The sequence below is a fragment of the Colias philodice genome, chromosome 3 (assembly GCF_061535455.1).
Source record: "Colias philodice isolate Cphi_HAF_F1 chromosome 3, ilColPhil1 Martin Lab GWU primary, whole genome shotgun sequence".
NCBI classification, from domain to species: Eukaryota; Metazoa; Arthropoda; class Insecta; order Lepidoptera; family Pieridae; genus Colias; species Colias philodice.
The window spans coordinates 10,318,287-10,330,750 of NC_143088.1; the positions used below are offsets into that span (position 1 = coordinate 10,318,287).

At 32.2% G+C, this 12,464-nt stretch overlaps 2 protein-coding genes across 2 annotated transcripts; both read left to right on the forward strand.

Moving 5' to 3' along the window:
* Nucleotides 1–1,582: 1,582 nt before the first annotated feature.
* Nucleotides 1,583–9,510, forward strand: cyp33 (peptidylprolyl isomerase cyclophilin-33). The gene is made up of 5 exons (XM_089714778.1): nucleotides 1,583–1,877; nucleotides 2,202–2,387; nucleotides 3,404–3,607; nucleotides 8,810–8,982; nucleotides 9,354–9,510. Exons 1-5 carry the CDS (start codon nucleotides 1,668–1,670, stop codon nucleotides 9,496–9,498), a joined length of 918 nt encoding a protein of 305 aa, XP_089570904.1. The 5' UTR covers nucleotides 1,583–1,667; the 3' UTR covers nucleotides 9,499–9,510.
* Nucleotides 9,511–9,554: 44 nt separating this feature from the next.
* LOC149489991 (peptidyl-prolyl cis-trans isomerase A-like) lies at nucleotides 9,555–11,593 on the forward strand. The gene is made up of 4 exons (XM_089714779.1): nucleotides 9,555–9,685; nucleotides 10,181–10,384; nucleotides 10,973–11,145; nucleotides 11,437–11,593. The coding sequence occupies exons 1-4, from the start codon at nucleotides 9,617–9,619 to the stop codon at nucleotides 11,579–11,581; spliced, it is 591 nt and encodes a 196-aa protein (XP_089570905.1). The 5' UTR covers nucleotides 9,555–9,616; the 3' UTR covers nucleotides 11,582–11,593.
* The last annotated feature ends 871 nt before the right edge of the window (nucleotides 11,594–12,464 follow it).

The following is a 12,464-nucleotide window of genomic DNA, read 5'->3' on the forward strand; positions in this document are numbered from 1 at the left end:
GTTAACCAATACGGTATAATATTAAAATCGTCATTCTAATTTAGTTAGCCATTTCAGATTCAGTAAATTAATTGGATATATTTCTCTGTTTAGTACTGAATAGATTACTTGATTACGATGATAGCGATCAAAAGTTATGTTCGTAATTTAATCAGAACGATTTACACGCTTTAAACAAATGCAGAATTTATGTTAATCGAGTTATTAATGAATAACATAATGTACTAAAAACAATATTATTATACATTAATTAGCGTTTTTACACTAACACACGAACTAAAAAATATACTATAGTGGCTAGCTTGTGATTGTCATTGTGTTATAGTAATTTACATCTAAAAAACCGTGATACCTATACATAAATTAAATTGTATAAGATATTATTGAAGTGAAACTTCTTTATCAGGGTTGGAAAAAAATTTAGTGTAACATTTTTTCGTTACGCGTGACATTTTTCCGTTACGCGCCATCTTTTTCTTATCCCTACTATGCGTGGTTCGACGTATTTCTGTAAAGTTGCATATTGTAAATTATTTTTTAAAAAATAAGGTCATAAAGAAGTTTCACTTCTTACGTGTGTATACTAGTAGGTACACGCACACATTTTTTTAAATTAAATCCCTCGATATATTTTATTGCCAAATCGTTCTGAAATTCAATGTCCAGTCCCTGAATGTTTTCTTGTATTATATAGGTAATTGATGGAATATTCAATGAATCTATAAAGTTTATCTATCTACGATCAAAGTGATCAAAGAGAGTTTATAACACCTTTCAGAGAAATATTACTTTGGAATGACATAAAGTTGCATTACATTATATAATACTAAGCATTAAACGGATAGGATTGACGATGGTTATTAATAATATCAAGAATATTTTCTGGATAACTATTTAATTAATGTTTTACCCACGTATCCTGAAGAAAACTTTTCTTTTAATTATCTAATTAAGTAGTATTAATAGTATTTAGTAAGGTAAACTGAATTTCCGTAATAGTTGTTACACGGAAAGTAAGTTTCCAATAATTATTATGTGCGTGACTATAATTTTGTTACAAATCGGTCATATTGATGAAGTAATTTATTTATCTGTATGTAAAAAATTATGGACTAAGCAAAATATGAAGTCACGTAATATGGGGACATTACCTTTTCTTTTTTTTTTATAGTGGGGAAATCTTCCAAAGATACCCACGGGAAGGAGCCGTGGGTTATGTCGGATTCCTACCGACTAAAACCCCACTTTGCACCCCATCGAGCCGCTTTAATGATGGGGCAGCGGCTTAGGCAGCGGGTATTGGTTGGAATTCTTTCGCGATTAATGAGCTAGGAAATATCATTCTTTGCATGCTTTATTCAAATAATTATAGCATAATAATATGATATCCTTTATATTATTTATTGCTTGCTTCAAAATTTTAATTCAAATTTTAAGTTTTCAGAGCACTTATACACAGATAATATATAATATAATACTACGTTATCTGTATTGCTACGCAATGTACGCAAAATTTACGCAAATAGCTATTGACAGTTGACATTTTGTCAGTGTCAACTGTCATTTAGCAATCAAGATTCGCTTGTGAAGTTGTGACGGTTTCTGTTTTGGAGGTTATAATAATTTGTAAACAAACAAATTTGTACGTTTTTAAAAATTATAACAAGATGAGTAGTAAACCAAACTCAAAACGTACCATATACGTTGGTGGATTAGCCGAGGAAGTAGATGAGAAAGTTTTACACGCCGCTTTTGTTCCGTTTGGAGATCTTGTTGATGTGCAAATACCCTTGGATTATGAAACTGAAAAACACAGAGGCTTTGCATTTATTGAGTTTGAAAATGCTGAAGATGCAGCAGCCGCAATCGATAACATGGTATTTATTAGTTTTGAGTGTAGTCAAAGCTGTTCAGTTCTTGATCAGTTGACGCGAATCATTTGCCGGCAATATAATATTTTTCTCTATATATTACATCATTCTGAAACTTTTACCCGTATTTTAATAATAGTTTCATTGTGATTGACTTTATTTAAAGGTTCGTTTGCATAATTTTCACTTTATTATCACTCAACACTCCATAGGACAAACTGTTAAAATCCTATACATACTTAAAAAGCTGTAAAAATTAACGCTAAACATATCAATTCTTAACATTAACAATTGTTCTAGATGTATTAAAATTTCAATCATCATTTTCAGAACGACTCGGAATTATTTGGTCGCACAGTAAGAGTGAATGTAGCTGCACCTCAGAGAATAAAAGAAGGATCCACAAGACCTGTGTGGTCGGAGGACAGTTGGTTACAGAAGCATGCTGGTGAGACCCTGGGCGTTGATAAAGATACTGAGGATAAAACTAATGAAGGAAAAACTGACACTGTTACAGTATGTATTGTGTTGTATTTTATATATGTATTTATTTATTCTTTATTGTACACAAGAAATATATTAATACTGGCTGTACCCCGCGGTTTCACCTGCATTGCTCCGCTCCTGTAGGTCTTAGCGTGATGATATATAGCCTATGGCCTTCCTTGCTAAATGGGCTATCTAACACCGAAAGAATTTTTCAAATCATGGTCTAAGATCCGAACATAAGGCGAAATTCAATGGCGTGATAATAGAATGAGACCAATTTTATAATTAATTTAGTCTATTAAAAAATGTATTAAAAATGGGTTGACTGGGAAAATCCTGGACAGGACATTTTTAATGAATTAAGATTTTTTTATTTATTTTTATTTTTTATAAATTGCAGTTTCGAGATAATAAAACAATTTTGTAATAAGACAGTGCTGACATAATTTTTTTTTTCATCATCCTATCAAGTGAAAGTAACTGGTACCGACATACCTGTTTATACCTGCCAACCTAGCCGTTTGTCCCGGTAAATATTAGAAAACTATGACTGCACATTCTGTAGGTTTCATACTTTAAGTCTATTATATTTTTTTTTTATTATCTTGATACTGCAATTAATTAAAAAAAAATGTTTTTTTTTAAATTCATTAAAAATGTCCTGTCCAGGATTTTCCCAGTCAACCCATTTTTAATACATTTTTTAATAGACTAAATTAATTATAAAATTGGTCTCATTCTATTATCACGCCGTTGAATTTCGCCTTATGTTCGGATCTTAGACCATCAGACTAGTTAGTTCCTGAGATGAGCATGTTCAAATAAACAAACAAACAAACTCTTCAGCTTTATAATATTAGTATAGATAAGTACATAAATTAAAAAGCAACAACATTTTTGTGCATAAATTGGCCTAAAAGCCAACTATACCAGGCTCTACACCTTTAAAGAAATAAAATGTTATGGATGTATTTTCAAATGAAAACATTACAAACTTAAAATTGCTATAAGTGAACTTTTCTTTTATAACATTTATTTTACAGCCTATCGCACCAAAGGTTACAGAAAAAAAGAACCCGCAAGTATATTTCGACATCTGTGCTGGTAAGCAAGAGATTGGCCGCATTATAATGATGCTCAGAGCAGACATAGTTCCAAAGACTGCAGAAAACTTTAGAGTGCTCTGTACACATGAAAAGGGGTTTGGTTACCAGGGTAGCAGCTTTCACAGGATCATTCCGGATTTTGTATCCTTTTAATAGATGATGATAAATGTTTTGTGTACTTTTGGCTTTTAAACCTTATGTAGTAGTGAATTTGATAAATTAACCTATTATCATTATAAATTAGATTCATTTTTTAAACATTAGAGATAAAACACATAATTTTTTAGTCTGTCATGTTTTTGAAATACAATAGAAAATTGTATAACTATTTCTACTCATCTATACATATAATAAAATCGTAGGAAAGTCAAAACTGTACATTGAATATTTTTTTAAAAGAATACATAATCCATGATCTATAATCGATATAGAAGCCAAAAATATAGTTTTTAGAATTTTTGTCTGTTTGTCTGTTTGTCTGTTTGTCTGTATGTTTGTCCGAGCTAATCTCGAAAAGTACTGCATAGATTGACTTCAAATTTTGCATGAATATTACTAACAGGTCGTGTGAGGTTTTTTTAAACATATTATCATGCTATCACCTCCGGGGGAAGAGCTGTGAACCTTTACTTTTCTTTCGTATTCCGTGTACTACGACAGCGTACAATCTAAAGACTCATGTTTAAATGTTGTTTTTGAGTAAGCCATGCTATTATCTAGCTTTACATTATAAAAACTACGTCATTTACGTAATTTGGGCAGAGAAACTGTTTAATGAATCTTAGTACTATAAAGACAAATTTGATTCAGCGCCATCTATGAGATTTCGTAAAAATCAAATCAATTTACATGTTAAGACTACTGAACACAATGTTAAAAATTAATAATTTAAATATAATTATGTTATTTATTTATTTAACTCTTTAACCCATAATAAATCTTCCCTTCCCTATAAGGTGCGCTTATATAATTCGTGTGAATATACTACATTTTTAAAAGTGAGGGTAGATGTATATTATTTTAAGTCAAACTAGACACCATTACAGTTAATCTAATATTGATTGTGTTCATTGGTTACATTTTTAAAAATCTTCGTGTTTTAATAATTCGATCACGAGGCGGGACTCTAATACAAAAAGGTTAGTTCGTTGATAATTATTATTCCTTCATCATTTACATGTTGTTAGTAAAAATATACTTTGACTGTTAATACTTTTGTTCAGTATTTATCTGTATGATTATTGCTTGGTAATTAATATATTTTCATGTCGTATACCTAATTATAAACATAAGTGTGATGTGAAACTAGCTGGATTTATTTTTACACACTCACAGTCTTATATTTTGTGTTAATGTTAAAATAGTATTAATAGTGTAAATCATAATATTTTTTCAAAGTTAAAAATATTTCCTTTTTTCTGATGGTGTTGCCATCGAATTAAACCGCGCTGTCGTTTCGTTCACAAAAAGTCATGTTATTAGGACCGAATATGTAGCCGCCTCAACTTACGGAAACGAGAGTAACCTGCGTTGTCTGTTAGTTATTGTATAGTCGAATTTAACGTTACATGGAAATTGGAATCTAAATATATGTATACCTACTTATATTAAATCTGTAGAGGTCAATTCTGCACATGAAATATATTTCCTAAATAACTATCACGAGGTGATTAGAGATCGACATCGACGTCAAAAATGTTTGTCCGTCTGTCTGTCTGTATAACCGTTATAGAAACAAAAATTACTCGACGGATTTAAACGAAACTTGGTACAATTATTTTTCATATTCGTGAGCAGAGCAGCAACTCCATTTTTAAGCTTTCGTCGCGTGTGCGTTCTTAATGCGTGTATCTTAATGGTTAAAGCTACACAGAAATCAAGTATGAAAGAAATGTTCTCCATATTATATAAAAAATATCTCCCGACATCATAAATGTCTATCTTTTATGGTTGAGCTTAGGAGTTCAAAGCTTTCTGATTATATTTGTCTACTAGCTGTCCCCGCGACTTCGTTCGCGTGGAATAGTGACTATGGGACCTATGACCATGGGCTCAGGGTGGGGCAACAATAAAAAATCATTTTTATTTTCATGCTCCCACTCCCGCGCCCACTCGCACTCCCACGCCATATGCCACGTTCAGTCCCAATCCCACGCCCACGCCCACTCCCCTTCACAATTAGTACCTACCAGATCAAAGCCAGGGTAAGCGCCCCACCCAGCCCCACCGTGGCTACGCCCATGCTGAATTACTACTTAACATACAATTATTGAGTAAATACGTACAACCATACTGTACTGTTGTACTACCATAAATAATTAAAAGAATTGTTATTAAAATTTCTTACTAAACTGAGCTAAAAAACTTACGTACCAAATTATTAAAGAAAATCAAGAAATGAAATGCCTAACCTATACCAAATAGTTACTACATATTGTAATTAAAAATTATGATTAGTATATAATATCGAAAATAAAAAAAGAAATACCTAACTAATTCTACGTAAAATTTCTTTTAAATTATGTCATATTATTTTTTAGGAACCAGGGGGGGGAGAGGAGCAAATTCTATTTCCTTCCTTTCTTAAACGGATGTTTTTAATAATCTATGGTGTAGCCAGTAGCCACTGATCAGCTTAATCGATACTCAGTTTTTATCAAATCCAAATTAGATCTTTCCTGTCTCACGCACGTAACTAAAGGCTGAAGAGAGAGAGAGCACGTAACTAAACCGTTTAGACGAAGAAAAGTGTATAGAAAAAGGAATAAATAATTTCATAAACTTCCCGACGATCTTTAAAAATAAATTATAACTTTCATTTTTTTCATTCCCACTTTTACCACTATGTAGGTATAATAAGTGGATGAACCAATTTTGATACACTTTATCTAAGAACCAGCGTCGGAAAATATTCTGCCTAACAAAAAAAACCGCATCTAATTCGGTTTACCTGTTAGCCAGCTACGGTGCCATAGACAGACACACACACACACACAGAAATACATAGCGGTCAAACACATAACACCAGTCTTTTTGCGTCGGGGGTTAAAAATATAATACGACATAATTTAAAGGACATTTTATGTGGAAAATTTACCTATACACCAGGGTAGATAATTTTTGAAACAAAAAAAAATCGCAGTAGGATGAAACCCATTAGAAAAGGATATGATAAAAATGTAAGGAAAAATAAATTACGGTCAATCGGAGTTCGGGAAGTGGGAGGGGGGGAGCTTTTAAGAGAAAAAAATGGTTTCTCTCGATTTCTCGATAATAATAACACCTGCTAATTTTTTTCTACATATTTTAATTGTACAGACATCACTTTTCCACAATTTTATTATATGTATTGATGATGATGATTGAGATTATAACACTCTTAGTCCGTTTTAATTTTTATTCACCCGCATCAGTGCCACCTAAAAAATCTTTATATATCGAAATTCGAGCAAAGTTAAGAAAATGAGAAATAAGAGTTCTCAAGGATCGTTAGAGATAAGAGGCTTACTATTGACCGAAAACAACATGTGTTATGCCGAACCTGAAACCGCTTCACAACGAGAATTGCGGCTCACAGCTGACCGCGAACGGCATGTACTATCCTGTGAGACCGAAACCTTCACTGAGGGTATATATAACGTCTCACAGCTGATCGCAAATGGCATATTATACTATCCCGTGAGACCGAAACCCTCACTGAGAGGGAATTACGTCTCACAGCTGATCACGATCGTCATATTTTATCTCGAGAATTCTGAAACTTTTACTCAATATGAAGACCGTTTGACAAATAATAGGGTGCACCATAATATTATTCGATCTCTCAAAGATGAACATGAGCATAAGCAATGACTAGAGTAGGGACGCGAATATTACCATTATTTGAGACAAGAACGATTAATAAGTTTGTTTAATGAAAGATTAAGAATTGAAACTATTGGTCTCTTTAAACGGACGAATAGCGAGAGGCCCGTCTTATTGCAGACAGATTTCGACATAGTCTTAATGACTTAGAGGTAAACATAGAAGATCAATCTACAAATTCGGTGGTGTGGTCCGACAAAATAATATAAAAGTGGGTTTGCTTATAACCTCACAATTGATTACTTACAGATCATCTTCTGTATAGGCGATATTAACGTAGTATGTTCTTTTTGTAATGCTTTAAAGTGGAGTAAGGAGTCGGCTTTCGTTTGAAGATACGCCGGAACCTTTGAAATCACTACTTTTAAGTTTTAGAGGAACATGTGCAATCTAAACAGTTCTTAGACAATATTAGCTCTTATAGTATTGCGTTTTAAATGATCCTTTGGTGCTCAACAATTATCAGATGCTCCTTTCATTCTTACTTTTAAGATACAAGGTCAAGTTTATCATTTGATAGGATCCCTTTTGCCTGAAGGCCAACCTAAGTTTCTTTAAATATATTTTGTATTCGACTACGACGAATAATCGAATACAAGAAATCAATATTTCTCGAATTTAAAACTGAACTCATTTCACAATTTTAGAACATGTTAATTCATCAGGTTAATCCGTATATATGCGTTTTAAATCGACATTAGAAGCTTTTCCTCAAGATGGTGATATTAATATAAAATTGGTATAAATGCCGATAGACGGAAGTCTATCAGCACTCAGGAATTCCCTGAGCGTGTTATAACGCCCAGGCCGCAGTATTACAATTTTTCCTACAGTAGGGCGACGAATGTATTTTCGCATAGCAACGGAGGGGAACTCGTGGGGGGTAAAGTGACGCGGGCCACGTACCACAAACATGTTTAGTTTGTGGTACCGAGCGCGAAAGAAAGTCATCATGTTTTTAGTAAAGTTACTATGTAAACTAACGTAATTTATTACTTAGGTACATATTCTATAATGGTGCGCTCAAACTGTTAATCTACATTTAATTTAGATTATTATTTTAATTACTAAGAAATGTAGAATTTAAATCACATTCATTCATGTTTTCCTCAGATATTCGATGTCTATGATTTTCGATGATTTTAAGATTTTCTTATCAGAGTATTCAATTTTAATGTAGTTAAATTTTATAAGAGACAATTAAGAACATTCAAAAATAAAGTGTCACGTATTTTTTTTAAGCGACGAATGACTAAAAACGACCGAATCGCGGACGAAGTCGCGGGCAACAGCTAGTCCATAATAAATATGACAGAGGCTATGTCTAGTTGAGTTATTTATTTTTGTGTTAATATTGTATTTTTCATATTCAAAATTATTGGTTAATGTCTAATAATAATTGATGACAACACATGTTTTGAACTGTTGTTGAAATAAAATTGTATATTATTCTCTTAAATTCCTTAACCATTTAATCAGATGTGTCAAGGTGGTGATTTCACGAATCACAACGGTACAGGAGGGAAATCAATATATGGGAATAAGTTTGAAGACGAGAATTTCACATTAAAACACACTGGCCCCGGTATATTGAGTATGGCGAACTCTGGGCCTAATACAAATGGATCACAGTTCTTTCTATGTACAGCTAAGTATGTGTAATATAGTATACATATATGAATTTATATGAATCATAGAACCTTATTATATAGGTATTGAATTGGGTAGTCACTTAATTCGAGGTGCTAAAGAAATATGCATTCTAGTTTGAAACCCTATATGATTTTTTTCTCGAAATTTAGCGAAAAAGGCAATAACTTTCTTTTGCGTCAATAAATGTTGTATTCAATTTTATCTCATACCAGATTTCATATTCTACTCCCATAAATCAAAATATTGAATACGGAAAATCATAAATTAAAAAGTACCCATAGATTTCAATGCCATTTGCGATCTCCGTAACATTTTAATATTATGATAACCTTATCATGTAATAATTCATAAATAAAATATTTTTTATCAGAACGGAATGGCTCGACGGAAAGCACGTTGTGTTCGGTCACGTGATCTCCGGTTTGGATGTTCTGAAGAAGATGGAACGATACGGAAGCAAGGGTGGGACCACGTCTGTGAAAGTTACTATAAGCAATTGTGGAGAATTACAATAGTTTTTACTGAAATTTGTGTTTTATTATCTGTGTTGATACTTGATAGTTGACACGAGTACAAAGTTGCTTCGCCTTTAATATTAACCACTTTTTCCTGCTTGAATTACTCTTCCAAACAATGTGTGACACGTATCAAAATAGTGATTGTGATGGTGACAATTTAAAAAATAATATGGAGAACGAAACAGTGAGTAACATCTTGGTAACATCTATTTGACAGGACACATCTATATAGTTTTTACTTGTTACTTAGTTGTAGAATCTCTATGAAATATAGTTAAATGAGTATTAATTCATTATTATAGAGCACTTAGCAATACTTATGTTTTTAAGAGACAAGGTGATCTAATACATTAATAGTTTTATTTTTTAGTTTTTTCCTTGTGGTTTTACTATGCTGATATTTTACTTCATCAATATAAAAATATAATCAGGTCAATCTATTATAGTATGAAGAAATAATAATATAATAAAATGGCTCGTATTTTTATAATTAGTACAGATCAATCCTACAGGATTAGGCTCCTACAGGAGCTTTTTTTTATAAGCTACAGCTTATAAAAATAAGCTGTACTGCAAAGTCTTTACTGTTTCATTGATGTTATAATAATTGTTCTCTTATATGAGCGTAAGGACTTAAATACATATCTACATAACTGAGTCATTACATTTATTTTTACAGCCCATCGCACCAGAGGTAACAGAAAAGAAGAACCCGCAAGTATATTTCGACATCTGTGTCGATAGGCAAAAGATTGGCCGCATTATAATGATGCTTAGAGCAGACATAGTTCCAAAGACTGCAGAAAACTTTAGAGTGCTCTGTACACATGAAAAGGGGTTTGGGTACCAGGATAGCTGCTTTCACAGGATCATTCCGGATTTTGTATCCTTTTAATAGATGATGGTGATAAAAGATCTGATTAATTTTATTAATAGACGTGAATTAGTTTTTAGAAATGATACTTTAATTAATGGTCTTTTATTAATAAGATGAATAAATAAACCAAAGTTCATTGAAAATTAGAAATTTTATAATAGACTAGCGGTTCGCCCCGGCTTCGCCCGTGGTACCTACAAGTTTACGTTTTTTTTTCATAAAAACTATCCTATCTCTCAAGTTGGATCGAACTGCACATGATGTGCGAATTTTATTATAATCGGTTTTAAGTGGTTTAGGAGTCTATTGAGGACAAACATTGTGACACGAGATTTATATATAATATTAATAATAGATTTTAGATTGCAAGCTAATTTTACTAAATTTCAAGTAGTAACAAGAAAGTCTGTATGTTATGATTTTGTTGTCTATTGTTCTATTATTTCTCAATGAAATGAAAACATACTCAATGATATTTACTTGATATTAATTATATAATTTTGTTTTGTTGTTTATGACGTCTTATTCTCATAAAAGTTACATATTATTTGAAATTGTATCTATTGCTTTTGTATTCCTTAACCATTTGATCAGATGTGTCAAGGTGGTGATTTCACGAATCACAACGGTAGAGGAGGGAAATCAATATATGGGAATAAGTTTGAAGACGAGAATTTTATATTAAAACACACTGGTCCCGGTATATTGAGCATGGTTAACTCTGGGCCTAATACAAATGGATCACAGTTCTTTATATGTGCAGCTAAGTATGTGTACCTAAAATAGTACAGTCTACAAATTTTGGCGTAAAAGGTGATAAACTCTTTATACAGGAATTTTCTTTTGCGCTGATAAATATTGTTTTCAACTCATACCAGATTTCCTAATCTTCTGCCATAAATCAAAATATTGAATACCTACGGGAAATCGTAAATTAAAAGTAGGTACCCATAGATTTTAATGCCCTTTGCTATCTCCGTAACATTTTTTAATGCCCTAAAACATTATGATAAGGTGTTATCATATATAATAATTCATAAATAAAATATTTTTTTCAGAACGGAATGGCTCGACGGAAAGCACGTTGTGTTCGGTCACGTGATCTCCGGTTTGGATGTTCTGAAGAAGATGGAACGGTTCGGGAGCAAAGGCGGGACCACGTTCGTGAAAGTTACTATAAGCAATTGTGGAGAATTACAATAGTTTTTACTGAAATTTGTGTTTTATTATCTGTGTTGATAGTTGACACGAGTACAAAGTTGCTTCGTAGTTTGCACATGGTGGTTTATTATCTGTGTTAATAGATGACGGCGTAGACAGTCGATGACGGTTGGTTTAAGTGTTGCCTGTTGCCTAAAAATGCATGTCTCTGCACTTACAATAAATTTGGTTCTACTTAGAGGGACAATAATCATAATGGATCAACTTGCTCCATCTAATTATCTTTACTTTCTTATAAGTAAATTGTAAGATTTAATAGAGTGAAATTACGAGTTCTTAAAATGAATAACGATCAGGTTAAGTTAATACATGGTTAATACAATACAATAGGTAGCATTGTACAGAATAAGTCTAGTAAAAATGTATGTATTCATATCTAATAATAATCCAAGTATGCAAATAATAGTCATGGTCTATAGAAAACGGTCCATAATAATATTTTTGTAACAAAGTGCGACAATGTAGGCGAGCATTATAAAGAGGCACAATAAAGTTTTGGGTCATTCAATTTATTTTTGTCAGGCTGATAGATTAAGAATCTGCCTTTAGGCCCTCACTATTATGTATTTTGTGCCTAAGGCACAGTTATTTCAGCGACAGTAGCTGTTTTAAAACTATTGTCACGTTACGAAATATTCTGGATGGCGTACCTTTGGAAATATTTTTCTAATTTCTAAGGCAAACTTACTTAAAATAATTTAGCTCTGTCTTTATTGCATTCATTTTTATAGTGTAGAAGTGAACTGTGAAGTGAAGCAGAGAATTTTTAACCAAAATTTTTAAAGATTTCTTCAGTACTAGTTTTACCTTATGAAATATTTTATGAAAAGGAATTACCTACGCACATTTTTCTTTTTCTTACAAA

Coding starts and splice junctions, on each gene's coding strand:
- cyp33 (XM_089714778.1), top strand. CDS start 1,668: ATGAGTAGTAAACCAAACTCAAAACGTACCATATACGTTGGTGGATTA. Junction 2,388..3,403: donor GAAAAACTGACACTGTTACA/GTATGTATTGTG, acceptor TTTATTTTACAG/CCTATCGCACCAAAGGTTAC. Junction 3,608..8,809: donor ACAGGATCATTCCGGATTTT/GTATCCTTTTAA, acceptor CCATTTAATCAG/ATGTGTCAAGGTGGTGATTT.
- LOC149489991 (XM_089714779.1), top strand. CDS start 9,617: ATGTGTGACACGTATCAAAATAGTGATTGTGATGGTGACAATTTAAAA. Junction 10,385..10,972: donor ACAGGATCATTCCGGATTTT/GTATCCTTTTAA, acceptor CCATTTGATCAG/ATGTGTCAAGGTGGTGATTT. Junction 11,146..11,436: donor TTCTTTATATGTGCAGCTAA/GTATGTGTACCT, acceptor TATTTTTTTCAG/AACGGAATGGCTCGACGGAA.